The following is a 13,345-nucleotide window of genomic DNA, read 5'->3' as shown; positions in this document are numbered from 1 at the left end:
TGCACGGAATGAATTTAAAGAAAACAGACAACAAGCATATGAAGGCGATCAGCTCGGGATGAGTCGTTCAACTTCGAGGAGTCAACAGGTCATTTTAAAGTCCTAGTGAAATGAAAGTTCGACCTCCAAAACACTCTGGCTGTCGCTTCTAGGGACATTTTTTATGCTAACTGGCCGAAGGGTAAAATGTTAAAACACGGAAATCTGCGAGAAAATAGCCGATAAACAGCGGTATTTTCACTGCTGGGTGGAGCTTCTGACAATAATAGAGTGACATCACTAGTTGTGCACACGCCCAAGTTGTGTTTACATTATGGAGGATCAGAGTTTTGACGATGAAGAGGCTGAATTTAAAGATATTTCATCATCATCATCATTTCAAACCCAGTGATTGATGAAGAAGACAGAATGTGTCGTTCTGCCATCGGTGACCCCGTCTGGAACATGTTTGAGGAAACAGAAGACGGTTCGTCCTCGATTCGTCCTCGTCTCCTCGCCTCAGCAGCCGCCAGTTTTCACCTTTGAGGCTTTGAGGCGTCCTGACTTTTGGCAGAACGACCGGCTTCCTGGATCATGTCGAAGCGCTTTTCCGACTGTGGAATCACCGAACTTGGATATTTAAGAGGGAAATAAGCCAATGTAAACACAACAGATGGAGATCTTCACACACAACTCTTGACGTCACGCTCACGAAGAAGGATTCGCCGACTTCCTCGACTGAAGATTCAAAATTCAAATAACTTTGTTATGCGACAACAGTGGTGGGGCAGAGTCGGAGGAACCTTATAAGTAGAACCCCACTATCGTTTTTTCCAAAGTAGTGTGTTACATTTCACTAGGCCTTTAAACCAAGACCAACAACTCCGTCAGGGGGTGGAGACACTTGGGGCCGTTTTAAACAGCAGCAATTTCCGAGTGCAAACAGAAAACGTCCGTTGCGTTTCAGACATACGTACACAAGGTTGCTCCGAGCCAGTGGTCGCCGTGGCGACGGGCAAAAACGACACTTGATAATCCGACTTGGTTCGTCCGTCCATACGGATGTGCGCGTCATGTCAGTGTGTGTAAGTGGTTTCGTCACAAATACATCCAACAGCACCAACTAGTGGCCTGGCATGCTAACTACATCGCTTTCACCGTTTCTTTCTGCCGTTTCAGAACATTGCTGCATAAACATGAACATTTAAGACACGTACTGCAGACACGTCTTGGCCAGGAGACTCTTAAAAGAGATTTTTAATCTCAACAAGGTTTCTTCTGGTAAAATTCAAACTTTTGAATCGTGTCGTGGAAACGAAGCCTAATTTTCCCAAACAGCTACACGAGAAATTTGTGCGACTTTGGAGGACCGAGACATTAGTTGACATTAGTTTTGATTTCAGTAATCAAGTATATTATAAAACTATTTTTTTCACTGTAAACCACCAGGTTTTTTGTGTGTGACACCATGTAGCAACCTATAATGCAAATGAGTATTTCACCAGTACACCACGCAGTATCGTGCTCGATACTGCTATCGGTACATTTTGAGCTTTTTTTCCCATCCTTTAATAGGCCTATTCCTTGATTTATCTTTACCGATTCACACATTCCGAATAAACTTAAATGATAATTTAAAAGTTATGGCTTCCCTACATAACTGAACCATGACTTAATGTCCTCTCCTCGTTTGAGCTCAGCTTGAGGAAACTTCCGCGCTCGTGACGTTCAAACCGAGGGTTGAAGAACAAAAAAAAGAAAAGAGGAAAAAAAAAAAGGGAACTTCACGCTGAGTGAGCAGTAAACTTAAGATTGTGGTGTTTGGCCGTGTGTGTGTGTGTGTGTGTGTGTGTGTGTGTGTGTGTCCAAGTATCACTGATCCCCGGCTTAGTAAGTAAGACCGGAGGCGATAAAACGGCATTTCATTAGCGAGACTCATGGTTAATTAAAGCAGGTGTGGCAGAGCGGCGGGATTCAGACGAGAGGCGAAGGGACGGGGAAGAAAAAACCCCAACTAACCTTGTAGAGAATCTCTAATTCCGACATGATCTGCTTCTGTAACTCCACCGTGATGTCCAGGGGGATGACCTGCAATCCAACGCCAAGAGGTGAGTCGCGATGAGAAAAGATTTGATTAAAAACAAAAAAAACCAGCTGATCACGATACGAAAAGGGACAGAGTCTTACCTTGACAGCTAACACCCGCTTGCTCAGAACGTGGTACGCTCTAAAGAGACAAGACAAAGGAGGAGAACTTGAATGACGTACAATCTGTGGAGTTACATTTTGCCGCAGATCTTAAAAGGACACTATGAAAACTCTGGGAACCAACGCGCTGCAGGGTTCCTGGAGCTCATGAACCTTCAAAGTAAAATCTGAGGGAGGAAAATGCTGTACTGTTTGTTTGTTTGTTTCAGTAATATGCACTGTCTGCATTCTGATAAATTAGTCAACAGGAATGAAATAGAAATGGCGCCGCTGAAAATCAACTTTTTGTAAATGTCCCGGCGTCTGTCTACGCGAAAAGGACGAAGAAGAAGAAGAAACTTTATTTGTATAGCACCTTTCACAGATAAAATCACAAGGTGCTTCACAGAGGCATAAAAAACAATAAAATAGTACAGACGGAATTCAGATAAAACCAATCACCGCCATGTCAACTAAAAGCTTGTCTGAACAGCCGTGTTTTCAGCTGCTTCTTAAAATTTAGGCGCAACAGCTTCAAAGGACAAGTCTCCTCTGGTTTTAAAGTGGGTCCGTGGGACCATGAGGAGGTTCTGGCCCGAGAACCTAAGGGAGCGACCGGAGGAGTACCAGGGGTACAACAAGTCAGACACATATTTAGGAGCCTGACCGTGCAACGCTCTAAAAGTCAGAACTAAAATCTTGGATTCAGTTCGAAATTTGATGGGGAGCCAGTGCAGAGAATATAAAGTAGGAGTAACGTGAGACCGTCTGCTAGATCCTGTTAAAAGCCGTGCTGCAGCATTTTGAACCAATTGAAGTCGATTCAAGGCAGATTTGTTAAAACAAGTAAAAAGGGAGTTACAATAACCTAAACGAGACGAGATAAAAGCATGAATCACCACTTCTAGATCAGAGTTGGATAAAATTGGCCTTAGCTTGGCGACGTTTCTCAAGTGGAAAAAACTGTTTTTGACCAGACGTCTCGAATGGCTGTCGAGGGACAGAGACTGGTCAAACCAAACGCTAAGGTTTCTGATGCTCGACTGAACCGAGGAGCCCAGAGAACCAAGGTGGTTGACAATCGAAGGGATTTTTTGCTCTGGAGCAATAATCAAAGTCTCAGTCTTTTTAGAATTGAGCTGAAGGCAAGGAGATAAGCAGAAAAGAAAAGGATTACTGAATTACTTTGACTACCCACTACTGACTTGAGAACTACACTTTTTTTTTTTCCTTTCTTGTGTTTGAACACCTCGTCCCATGAGCAGTGGTCTCTGTGTCTCTGGTCTCCTGTCTCCTGTCTCCGTGTCTCTCAGACAGTTTAGAGTTGCAGGACAAGCAGCAGCTTCAGACCGGCCACATGATGATTTAATTATCAAACTCCTTAATGCCAAACGCCGGCTTTAGTTACAGTCCCTACGAGGTTAGCTTACGGTACCGCCGCCGATACCTCGGGACCTATCAACACACAATCCTCCAGGACATACACTCTCACACACACACACACCAGCTGTCAGCTGACGGGGACGGACGTCACCGCTTCGCCGGTCGACTCGGCGAACGCGATACCGTTCGGCTCACCTGTCAGCGGCTCGTCCTCAAGACTGTGTGTGTGTGTGTGTGTGAGGTGTGATTAATGCGTGTAAGATCGCGGTATCAAATTGCTCTCCAGCCAGATACCTCTAAACTCGCCTGGGCCTTTAATTAATGGCACCTATTAGTGCAGCGTCAGTGTTTACCCACGGAGAGCGGACAACCCCCCCGCCCCCCCCCACCACCACCACCCCCCCCAGACTGCAGCCGGCTCGCCTCAACACTAGCAGGGCAGCTTCAAACTGCAGTTTTCATACAGGTTTGGTTCGTTTACCGCTTCCTTTTCATTTATTTGGCTTCTGAGGAAGAAAAAGACAAAGAAACACGGAATAAACCCAAAAGAAAACACCTTAAACTCTTTCAAAATAAAAAACAATGTCGGCAATTTAAAGAAGAATTTGAGAAGACCATATGCAAAACTAGATTAAATATTAAAATCCCCAAATTCTGGAAACACGACTTAAAATTCATATAAAAGTGAATTTAAAAAATTGTAAAAATGACCAAAAAAGATATATATATATATATTTTAAAGAAACTTAAAAAAAAAATTTAAAGTTCAATATATACATTAAAATGGCTGAAGTCTGATCAAACTTGTTTGTAATTACAATTTAAGTGACTTAAGAAAATCAAAAATTAAAACACAAACAATATCGCATAAAATGATAAAATCCAAGAAAAACTGGTGTTAAACATATTTAAGAGAAACTATAAAAAAAGATTTGAAAACTTAAATATATACATTAAAATGGCTGAAGTCTGATAAAACTTAATGTAATTAGAGTTCATGTGAATTAAGAAAATAAAAAAAACCACAAAAAATATGTTAAAATCTTATATATAAATAAAACTGTCAGTGAAACACATTTATGAATAACAAATGTGTTAAAATGAGTAAAAGTGATTATTAAAAAGAGTCATAAAGCGTATATAGTATATTATATATATATATATATATAATTTGTATAGCGAAAATGACAAAAATCCAAGTAAAACTGTTAAATTTCAGATGAAAGCAAATAAATAAATATTTATAAGCAAAACTAAAACCCTACCTGTATATTTTAAAAAGTTCCTTTAAGTATTAATCAAAACACAATTGCGATAAAAATAGAACTAAACAATTAAAGACTTCATTATATAAACCTTGACCTTGTTTATAGTATTTGTGCATTAATTCTTTGAGACAAAGTTCAGGTTTTCTACGTGTTGCTGTGTCTGATCTTCAGCCTCGTCTCTCTGCACATCCGGCCGACTTGTTTCCATGTCGACATCTCCGTCTCCCTTTAAGCTACGATCAATATCAGCCGAGCGCGACTGCTGCTTTTAATTAACACCGGGATGTTAATTGAGGAGCTAAACGGAGGAGTTTCCACGAGAGGCTGAATCAAGACTTCGCCACCACTACAAACTTTCAGGCTGGGTTCACACTTGCAGGTCTCGATGCTCGATTCCAATTCCTGGCCCGAGTTACGATATCTTTGCACGATCGTTCACGCTACATACTGAAATGCGACCCGACGTCCGACTGCAGCCTGAACGTCACGACCCCAAAGTGACCCTTGTGCGTTGAAGAAGGTGTGACGGGACGGGTTCGTTACAGATGTGATTTGGTGCCACAAATGATTGAGGCAGAAAATTGGAAAATCACCGTTCACACCGTCACGAAAATACCGGAATTCGGATACAGGAAGTCGGAGTTCGGCCTGCGGAGTGGATTTCAAGCCTTTGACCCATTTTACGGCGCAACTTTTAGAAAATGAGGCTGAAAACAATGAAGTTGAGCAGGAAGCTGCAAGTTTTTGAAATGAAACCACACACACACACACACACACACTATGCTACAAACATCAACAATACCTTCTCTGTTCCCACAGAGACGGAGACACGGTATATTTTATCAAAGTTGCACTTTCAGTGACGACGAGCACCGCCATCGTGTAAATTGACACCAAAAAAGCCTTATTTTAGAAAATAACAGTATTTTCACCCACCGGGGGGGACGGGCTCGCTGATGCGTGGGTGATGCGTTCAGGTGCATCATGTAACTCCGCCATTTCCTTTTCTCCCCCCCCACCCCCCCCCCTTTTTTTTTTTTTGGTGGGCGTGGCTTATATTCCGGTGCGGAAATCATGGTAGTCGTACTTCTAACATTTAGAACACTTTAAATTTGCAAAACATGGATGAACTGTTCATGCTCTGTGCTTCTGTCTTTTGTGATCTGTGTATTGTGACGATATAGTGATGAATTAGTGACGTTCACCCCCCCCCCAGTGTTTTGAGGACCTGTTTCTGGCCTGCAGACATAAAGTGAACGACTGCTGGGTTTGCAGCTTCATACTCGGGGCCGCCCTTGACCACCTCAGGGCCGAACATCCCCTGTATGAGTTACAGTGACAGGTTGGTGACAGCGGGGACACATGGGGACAAGGTTACACACCCCCACCCCCCCCAACAACCCCCCCTCCATCACCACCACTTCCCCCTGATCTGACCCCAGTAAACGTGCCCCCATTGCCTGGATCTTATTTACACTCCAGCCCGCTCTGTAATAAAAGCTCCATCATGCAGTATTCATACAGTGTGTGTGTGTGTATACGTGGTACATTTACCCTGCCACATGGACGACGGGCCGCCGCCGTCCCGACCTGACTCACCTGATACGTCTCACCTGAGACACACACACACACACACACACACACACACACACACACACACACACACACACACACACACACACACACACACACACACACACACACACACACACACACACACACACACACACACACACACACACACACACACACACACACACACACACACACACGGAATTCAGAGCCACTAAAAACACACCTATTTCCAAAATGCCTCTCAAGGTGGAACTTTTCAAAAACGCTTGGGGCTGCATCGCCGTGTACACCACGGCTAGTCGTTCTGCACATGCTCAGTAGACGGACAATAACGTCAACGTTGTCCTCCAGAGTGTCACGGCGGCTCCATATCCTCCCGGGATCTGGTAGTTTTATTTTGACAAGTCACTGTAACAACAACCCAACTTGGTCACCTGTCCATACAAACGTTCTCATTGTTTATAGCCGAGTTGTGGTCTCTGTGCACGTGTGTGTGTGGTTTCATCACAAAAACTACCAATAGCACAGACTAGTGGCCCGACATGCCAACGGCATTTTTGTGGAAATGGGAATCATTTTGAAAAAAAAGATAAGCTAAGCTAGGCTAGGCTAGGCTAGGCTAGGCTAAGCTAGGCTAAGCTAGGCTAAGCTAAGATAAGCCTTTATTGATCTCAAAGGAGAAATTTACTTGTTACATTCTCCTCCATGAGTAGGAAAGACAAGAAATGTGCAAACAGTTAGATAAGAATAGAGGTATCTTATATACAATGACTATCAAGAACTCTAAGGACCTAAAATATTTACAGTAAAGAGTAATAATAAGTAAATTAAAAAAATTAAAAAAATTGCAGCGTAAACGGGCAACATTACTGAAACAAAAACTCAAAACGGGGGGATTTCACTTAAAGCGTTGTCGTGTAAACGAGGCCTCAAGTTTCATTAGATTTTAGATTTCATGACTTGTATATTGAGGTTTTTCTCCGCAGATTAATACAACTAGAAAACTGGACCGAGCACACGAATGGTTTGATGTATTCTGGTGCCTTCGACTGATTTATAACACAAAGCAGTCGTGTTCCAGTCGACTGATATGAAGCGTCACGAATGAGGCACGATACACTAAAGCAATAGAGCAAATGGAGTGAAGAGGATTAAAAAAAAAATATATATATATATATATATATATAAGTAGCTGTCACCAGAGTCCGGCTCAGTTAATGTGTGCTTTTAATTGCGCTGTGTGTCCATGAGTCAGGGGAATGGCCGGCGTGTCCTTGTTGTATTTATAAGGCTCGCGGTGGGCGAGATTGTTGGACACGATGGACCTCAGAGAGAGTGTGCAATAAAAAACACAAAGGCGGACAGTGATGGATGGGCCGGGTCAGCGTGCGGCTGTGCAGGGCGGAGGCGCTGGTAACATCCAATTGAGTCTAAATGGCTCCGGGTCATAAACGGGCCAAGAGGTTAAGAGGCGGGGAGCCTTCGCCACTGCCATTCACACTTGATAAGGCCAATATGGGCGAGGCCGGGCGGCGGCGGCCGCGCTCTCCGGAGAAACCTCCTTTTAAAATGAGCTTGAATCACCGACGGTGAACGTCACCGCCTTTTACAAATACCTGAAACACCTTCATCGGATTATCAACTGAGTGATAATATTGAGATTATAGCTCTAGACCAGGGGTGCTCAATACGTCGATCGCAAATGTAGTAATAGTAGATCGCACGACGTTAGGAAAAAAATAGACGCTGGTGTAATGAAACTGATTTACCTTTCCGAATTACGAGTACAATCGAACGCAGCGTCAGATGACGGCTGAGTTTTTCTGACCTTCAGGTCACCGCACATGCGCAAAACGACGACGCTAAGTGTGGCGAAGCTAACAAGCTAGTCAAGCGAGTTGCATTGAAACTGCCCCGAGAGAGGGTTTTTAATAAGTCAGTGCAGAATTATCCTTGCTTAGGCTGTTTTTTTATTTTTTTATTTTTTTAATGATGCCATGTGGCGAGTGGCTGGTTTGGTAGATATGTGTTCATCTCTTCAAACAGGAAGTAAGTCGTACGTAATCCAGCTCACATGAAGTCTCCGTCACATAAACATGAGCTGAAAGTACATCGATGTAGTGACTTTAGTCTGTATGAAGAAAAAGAAAATCAGTTGTTTTTTTTGGACTGTTTATTGTTTGTGCAAAATGAAACTTTGATCCGAGAGCGACGGGGAAGAAAGCCTTTGATTGTGATTTGTAATATTCCGACTGCTTGTTATTGAAGCGATAAATCCGTTCCAACGCGCCGCGGCACAACGGCGAGATCAACAAGTCGTCGCTTTCTGACGCGCGATCTGTTCAAAACCTGCCGACGACACATCAGAGGTGTCACCGGGGAGAATACTGTTAAATAATTCAGCTTTTTTTTTTTTTTTTTAACTCTGACAAAACACTTTAAATGTAAAAGGACAACAAGCAGCGACTGCAAATTTTCAAGGAGACGTGAAGGCCGGCGACACAATTAACACCAATTATACTGCAAATTAACACATTTCTTGAAGATCCATCGACTCGCACAGAGACCAGAGGTAAGACGATGTAGGGCCTTTATGTTTTGTTTTATTTATTTATTTTAACTCCAGGAGGATCAAGCTTCTCTCACAGGACACACACACCAGACTGGCTTTGTCTCATTTAGAGTCAAAACTTCCCGTCTTTCCAATTTGAGACATCGTCGTTTGTCGTTATCGGAACCGTTCAACACGACAGCTTATGTCATCGCCTGGGCTCCGCTTGTTTTTCATTAAATACGTTTATATTTTCCGCTTCTAATCGTTTCTTTGTGGTTCCGTTCATGCGACGACTGGTCGAGTCATTTTCGGGAAAACTGTCCCGTTTACACGGAAACGACAGAAAGGCTGAACGTTTTTTTTTGCTTTAAAGGGTAACTGAAATGTTTTTCAGATTTCATCTTTAGAAAGAAGAATAAATATGCTTTCGAAAGGTATATAACATTCCCAGATAAAAGTCCGAATTCCGACCCTTTTAATTGACTTTACATGATGCAGCAGACGACGGTATATTTGCGGGCCATAAATGTGAGCCGCCTGAGCTAGACCGGATATGACGTACGAGGGGTTATATGTCCCAGCCAAAACAACATCAGCTGATTGAAGAATGGAGGGGTTTGGCGATACAGAAGCACCTAGGAGCGATGTTAGCGAAGATTTAAGTGACGTATCGTTGGTTTTGGACGAAGATGAAGGAGAGGAATCATCGGAGGAAGAATTAGAAGAAAATCAAGGCGTTCAACCATACATGTTTGAGCCGTGAGTACATATTGTGTGTGACCGGGTATTTACCCGTGTGCACATATTGTGCGTGACCGGGTATTTACCCGTGTGCACATATTGTGCGTGACCGGGTATTTACCCGTGTGCACATATTGTGCGTGACCGGGTATTTACCCGTGTGCACATATTGTGTGTGACCGGGTATTTACCCTTGTGTCAGAGTGGGTGTTTTGCAAAGTTTATTGGTCTATTTGTCTTAAGTTTTAGCAGGTTTTAAAAAGACTTACTGAAGGTTGGGTTTAAAAATCCGTTAAAAAGCCGTTTAAAAATGGTGGGGACAGAACCAGGTTTCAGGATACGTTTCCTCTTCACATCAAAACCAAGTGACTCTCGGATTGCGGGTGCTGTTTCGTAACAGTCATCCGTGAAATGTTGACTGCAGAGATAGGAGGCCTCTGTTGGTGTCCAGTTGGAGCGAGTGCGCTGCACTTGTTTTGTCCATAATCTCCTCAAAGTTTCATCTTTTGGGAATTTATGGACACTTACAGACGGACTGGGCATTTGGGAACACCCAGCCGCAACACAACGCTTAGGCATGGCTCTAAAAAACTGATAAATAACGCGATAATGCAGAGCACATGTAAACAAGACACTACGATCAGCTGTTGTGGGCGGAAGTAAATAACTCCTCATACGTCACAGCGCAAAACTACGGCAAGTTGGGAAAACTAGGTCAGATTCACAGGGCGGGAGATTTAAAGGCATTTTTAGACGTTCGGCGCTCAAGAGCAAGATAGTGGTGTGATTGTCATTGGTGTGTCATATATCATTCGAAAGGGGGAAAAATAATGCTAAATACTGGTGTATTTTAATAGAATTATTTCAGGGACCCTTTAAAATCACAACACGCTACAAGTATTAACGAGTGGAAGTCGTTCATCCCAACAGCTGTTAGGATATTTAACAACTCACTGTAAATGTCCTACATTCTTCTCATGTACTGTTTACATCTGCACTGACGACATCTCACTTTCTACCTTCTACACTGTGTGTATATCAATTCTGTCAATTTACTCCATTTTTAGAGGATTTCTTTTCTTACTGGACTGTTTTATTTATTTATTTTTACTTATTCTATTTTTTGTGCTCTTTTTTGCTCTTGTTTAGATATTTACATATGTTTACATATTTTAATTCTTTATCATTTCTGCACCTTTTTACCTTGAGCTGTTGTACGTTTGTGTTTCCCCCTGGGGAGGAATAATGCTCTATTCTATTCTATTCTAAGTACGAGGACATTTGAGTTGGAAGGTTATTACGGTGACTGTCAAAATAAAATGACCAAGTCCCGGGAGAACGCGACACTCTGGAGGAAAACGTTACTGAGCATGTGCAGTAGTGACGTTTCAGGGAAGTTGTGTTTCTTCTGCTCCCCGCAGGCGTCTGAGCATTTTCGAAAAGCTCAACCTTGGGAACCGTTTTTAAAAAAGTTCAAACATCGTCACGTAAACATGGCCTAATAGTTAACACAGATATTTACCATGAGAGCAGAAGAACTATTCTGTTAGTCTCTCCTATGGGTCCTAATAGATGTTAATCATTTTCTAACGTTTTTCTAATATTTTTCTGACCTCTTGAGCCAATTTTCAAAAAGCAGTGATTGGTAAATAATCTATGCCTGCTAAGACTGAAGTTGAAAATAAAAAAAATATGAAAACCTTCATGTTTTAACCCAATAAACTGAGCCAAGACATATTTAAAATAAATCAATAAGTAACGTGATTTCTTTTTTAAATGTGACGTATATCAAATCTGACACAAGCTTGAGAGAAAGTGAGTTGAGAGTCTGGAACCGGCGGCCGTCATAAATCTACGGCGCCAAAAACAGCGGACATAACCACAGTGAATTTTCTTTAACCTATATATTTCTTTAATCTCCTCCTTTCAGCCATAAAATGTTCAGCACCAATGCATATAGATTTTTTTTTTTCCTGGGCTAAATTGACTGAAAAAGTTGTTGGTCTTGCAATATCGGTGTTCCCCCCCCCTTCCTCCTTCCTCCGCGGTGCCAAACTGATGAACAATCTTATTCCGCTACAACCGTGAGAGAGCGGCGCTTAATGAAACCATCTCAGAAGCAGCAAAGAAAGATGGCAAACATAGACGTTTTAGTGGATTTTCTACATGGAGCGATTTAGTCGGTTTGTTTTTTGTTTTTTTTTGCCGGGAAAGTGAGAGGCCGACCACTCCGTCAAGTCAAGGCTGGCCTGAGCAGTGATCAATACTTCAATCTCAATAAAAACGGCTCAATACGTTGAGGATTGATGGAGGAGAAAACGGCGGGAGGAGGAGAGGCGACGCAAATGCCAGGCCTGTCATAACGTCGGCAGGGCGGGAGCGTAATGGCGTCTGTCCGTCCGGGAGGACGGGGGCGCGGCGGCGTGGCAGGTAATGTGGCTGCCGGAGACGGATTGAGTCCACCGCCGTCGCCTCGTTCGGCCTCAGATCAATATCATATATGTTTGCAACCTTCAACGCGGAATAAATAAATGGGAGGAGGAGAAACAAACCAGGTTGATAGATGTCACCGCGGACACAGAGAGATAAATGGACACGTGGGGGGGGGGGGGAGAGAGAGAGAGATAGGGAGAGAGAGAGAGAGGGAGAGAGAGAGGGGGAGAGAGAGAGAGAGGAAGAGAGGGAGAGAGAGGAAGAGAGGGGGAGAGAGAGAGGGAGCGGGGGGGGGAGAGAGAGAGAGGAAGAGCGAGAGAGACTGAGAGAGATGGAGAGAGAGAGAGAGAGAGAGAGAGAGAGTCAGACGGGAGAGCAGAGTTGTCAGTTCAGAAAGCTCAGTTCAAAAATAAAAGTATATTTATGAAGATTTCACTGAAATCCTGAAGTCTTCTTTAAGGCCCTTGTTTCCACGGTAACAATTTCGAGTGAAAACGCCCTAAAAATGTCGCCGACTTTCGGTTGTCCAGTTCCAAAACGGCACACAACTTTTTGAAAACTGGCGCGAGTGATCGAAGAGGAAATCAAGACTTTTGGGAAACGGTTGTTCTGCACATGCTCAGGAGGTGGACAGTAATAATGTTTCCCTCCAGATTCTCTGTAAACAACAAATGAAATGAGTGTCTGCGTTCTCTCGTTGTTCCAAGTTTACAGCGTTTTGCTCCATGACCTGACAACAGACGGCAAAAAAACATCGTTTTCCGCTTATTCTGCCGCTTCGTCTTCAAAACTTTGCTTTGAAACGTGCAAACGGAGCTTTTATTTTGACACCCTCAAAGCTCCGGTGCGTCCTCTCGAATCTCTAAAAAGCTGGATCCATTCCAGAAGGTTCACCCCTGATGAGCGACATTTGAAAAGCCGGAGGATCCAGGTCAGACCCTCGTCCTCCCGCCACACACACACACACACACCTCCTCCTCACCGAATACAACCACCGGAGCCCCCGGTTCAGTGCCACCGCCTCGTTATTGGCCTCCTTTTTTTAAGGCCTTGGTGGCGGCGGAAGCCTCGTTCTGACAGGCAACAAATACTCACTTGTACACCGTGCCGCCGTTTCCATGGCCGAGCTGCTCCTGGTAGTTGATGTCCTGAGCGCTCATCTGCAGGGAGGCAGAGGAACACCGTGAAGGGATTAAAAGGTGTAAATGAGAAGGGGGGTGGGGGG

At 43.5% G+C, this 13,345-nt stretch overlaps 1 protein-coding gene across 1 annotated transcript in view; it reads right to left on the bottom strand.

The window, feature by feature from the left end:
- map2k5 (mitogen-activated protein kinase kinase 5) overlaps nucleotides 1-13,345 on the bottom strand; it is a gene marked incomplete at its 3' end in the record, with an annotated part of 61,630 nt that overhangs the window by 32,862 nt on the left and 15,423 nt on the right. The window contains exons 8-11 of the mRNA XM_080498204.1: nucleotides 13,216-13,280; nucleotides 2,167-2,206; nucleotides 1,999-2,067; nucleotides 1,197-1,222 (exon numbers count right to left, since the gene is read on the bottom strand). Coding sequence (XP_080354330.1) covers nucleotides 1,197-1,222; nucleotides 1,999-2,067; nucleotides 2,167-2,206; nucleotides 13,216-13,280 — 200 coding nt within the window. The remainder of the gene's footprint in view (nucleotides 1-1,196; nucleotides 1,223-1,998; nucleotides 2,068-2,166; nucleotides 2,207-13,215; nucleotides 13,281-13,345) is intronic.

This window comes from Blennius ocellaris, assembly GCF_963422515.1.
Source record: "Blennius ocellaris genome assembly, chromosome: 1".
In the NCBI taxonomy this organism is placed as follows: Eukaryota; Metazoa; Chordata; class Actinopteri; order Blenniiformes; family Blenniidae; genus Blennius; species Blennius ocellaris.
Note: the sequence above shows the minus strand (reverse complement) of the source record. Positions and strands in the feature narration are given on the sequence as shown.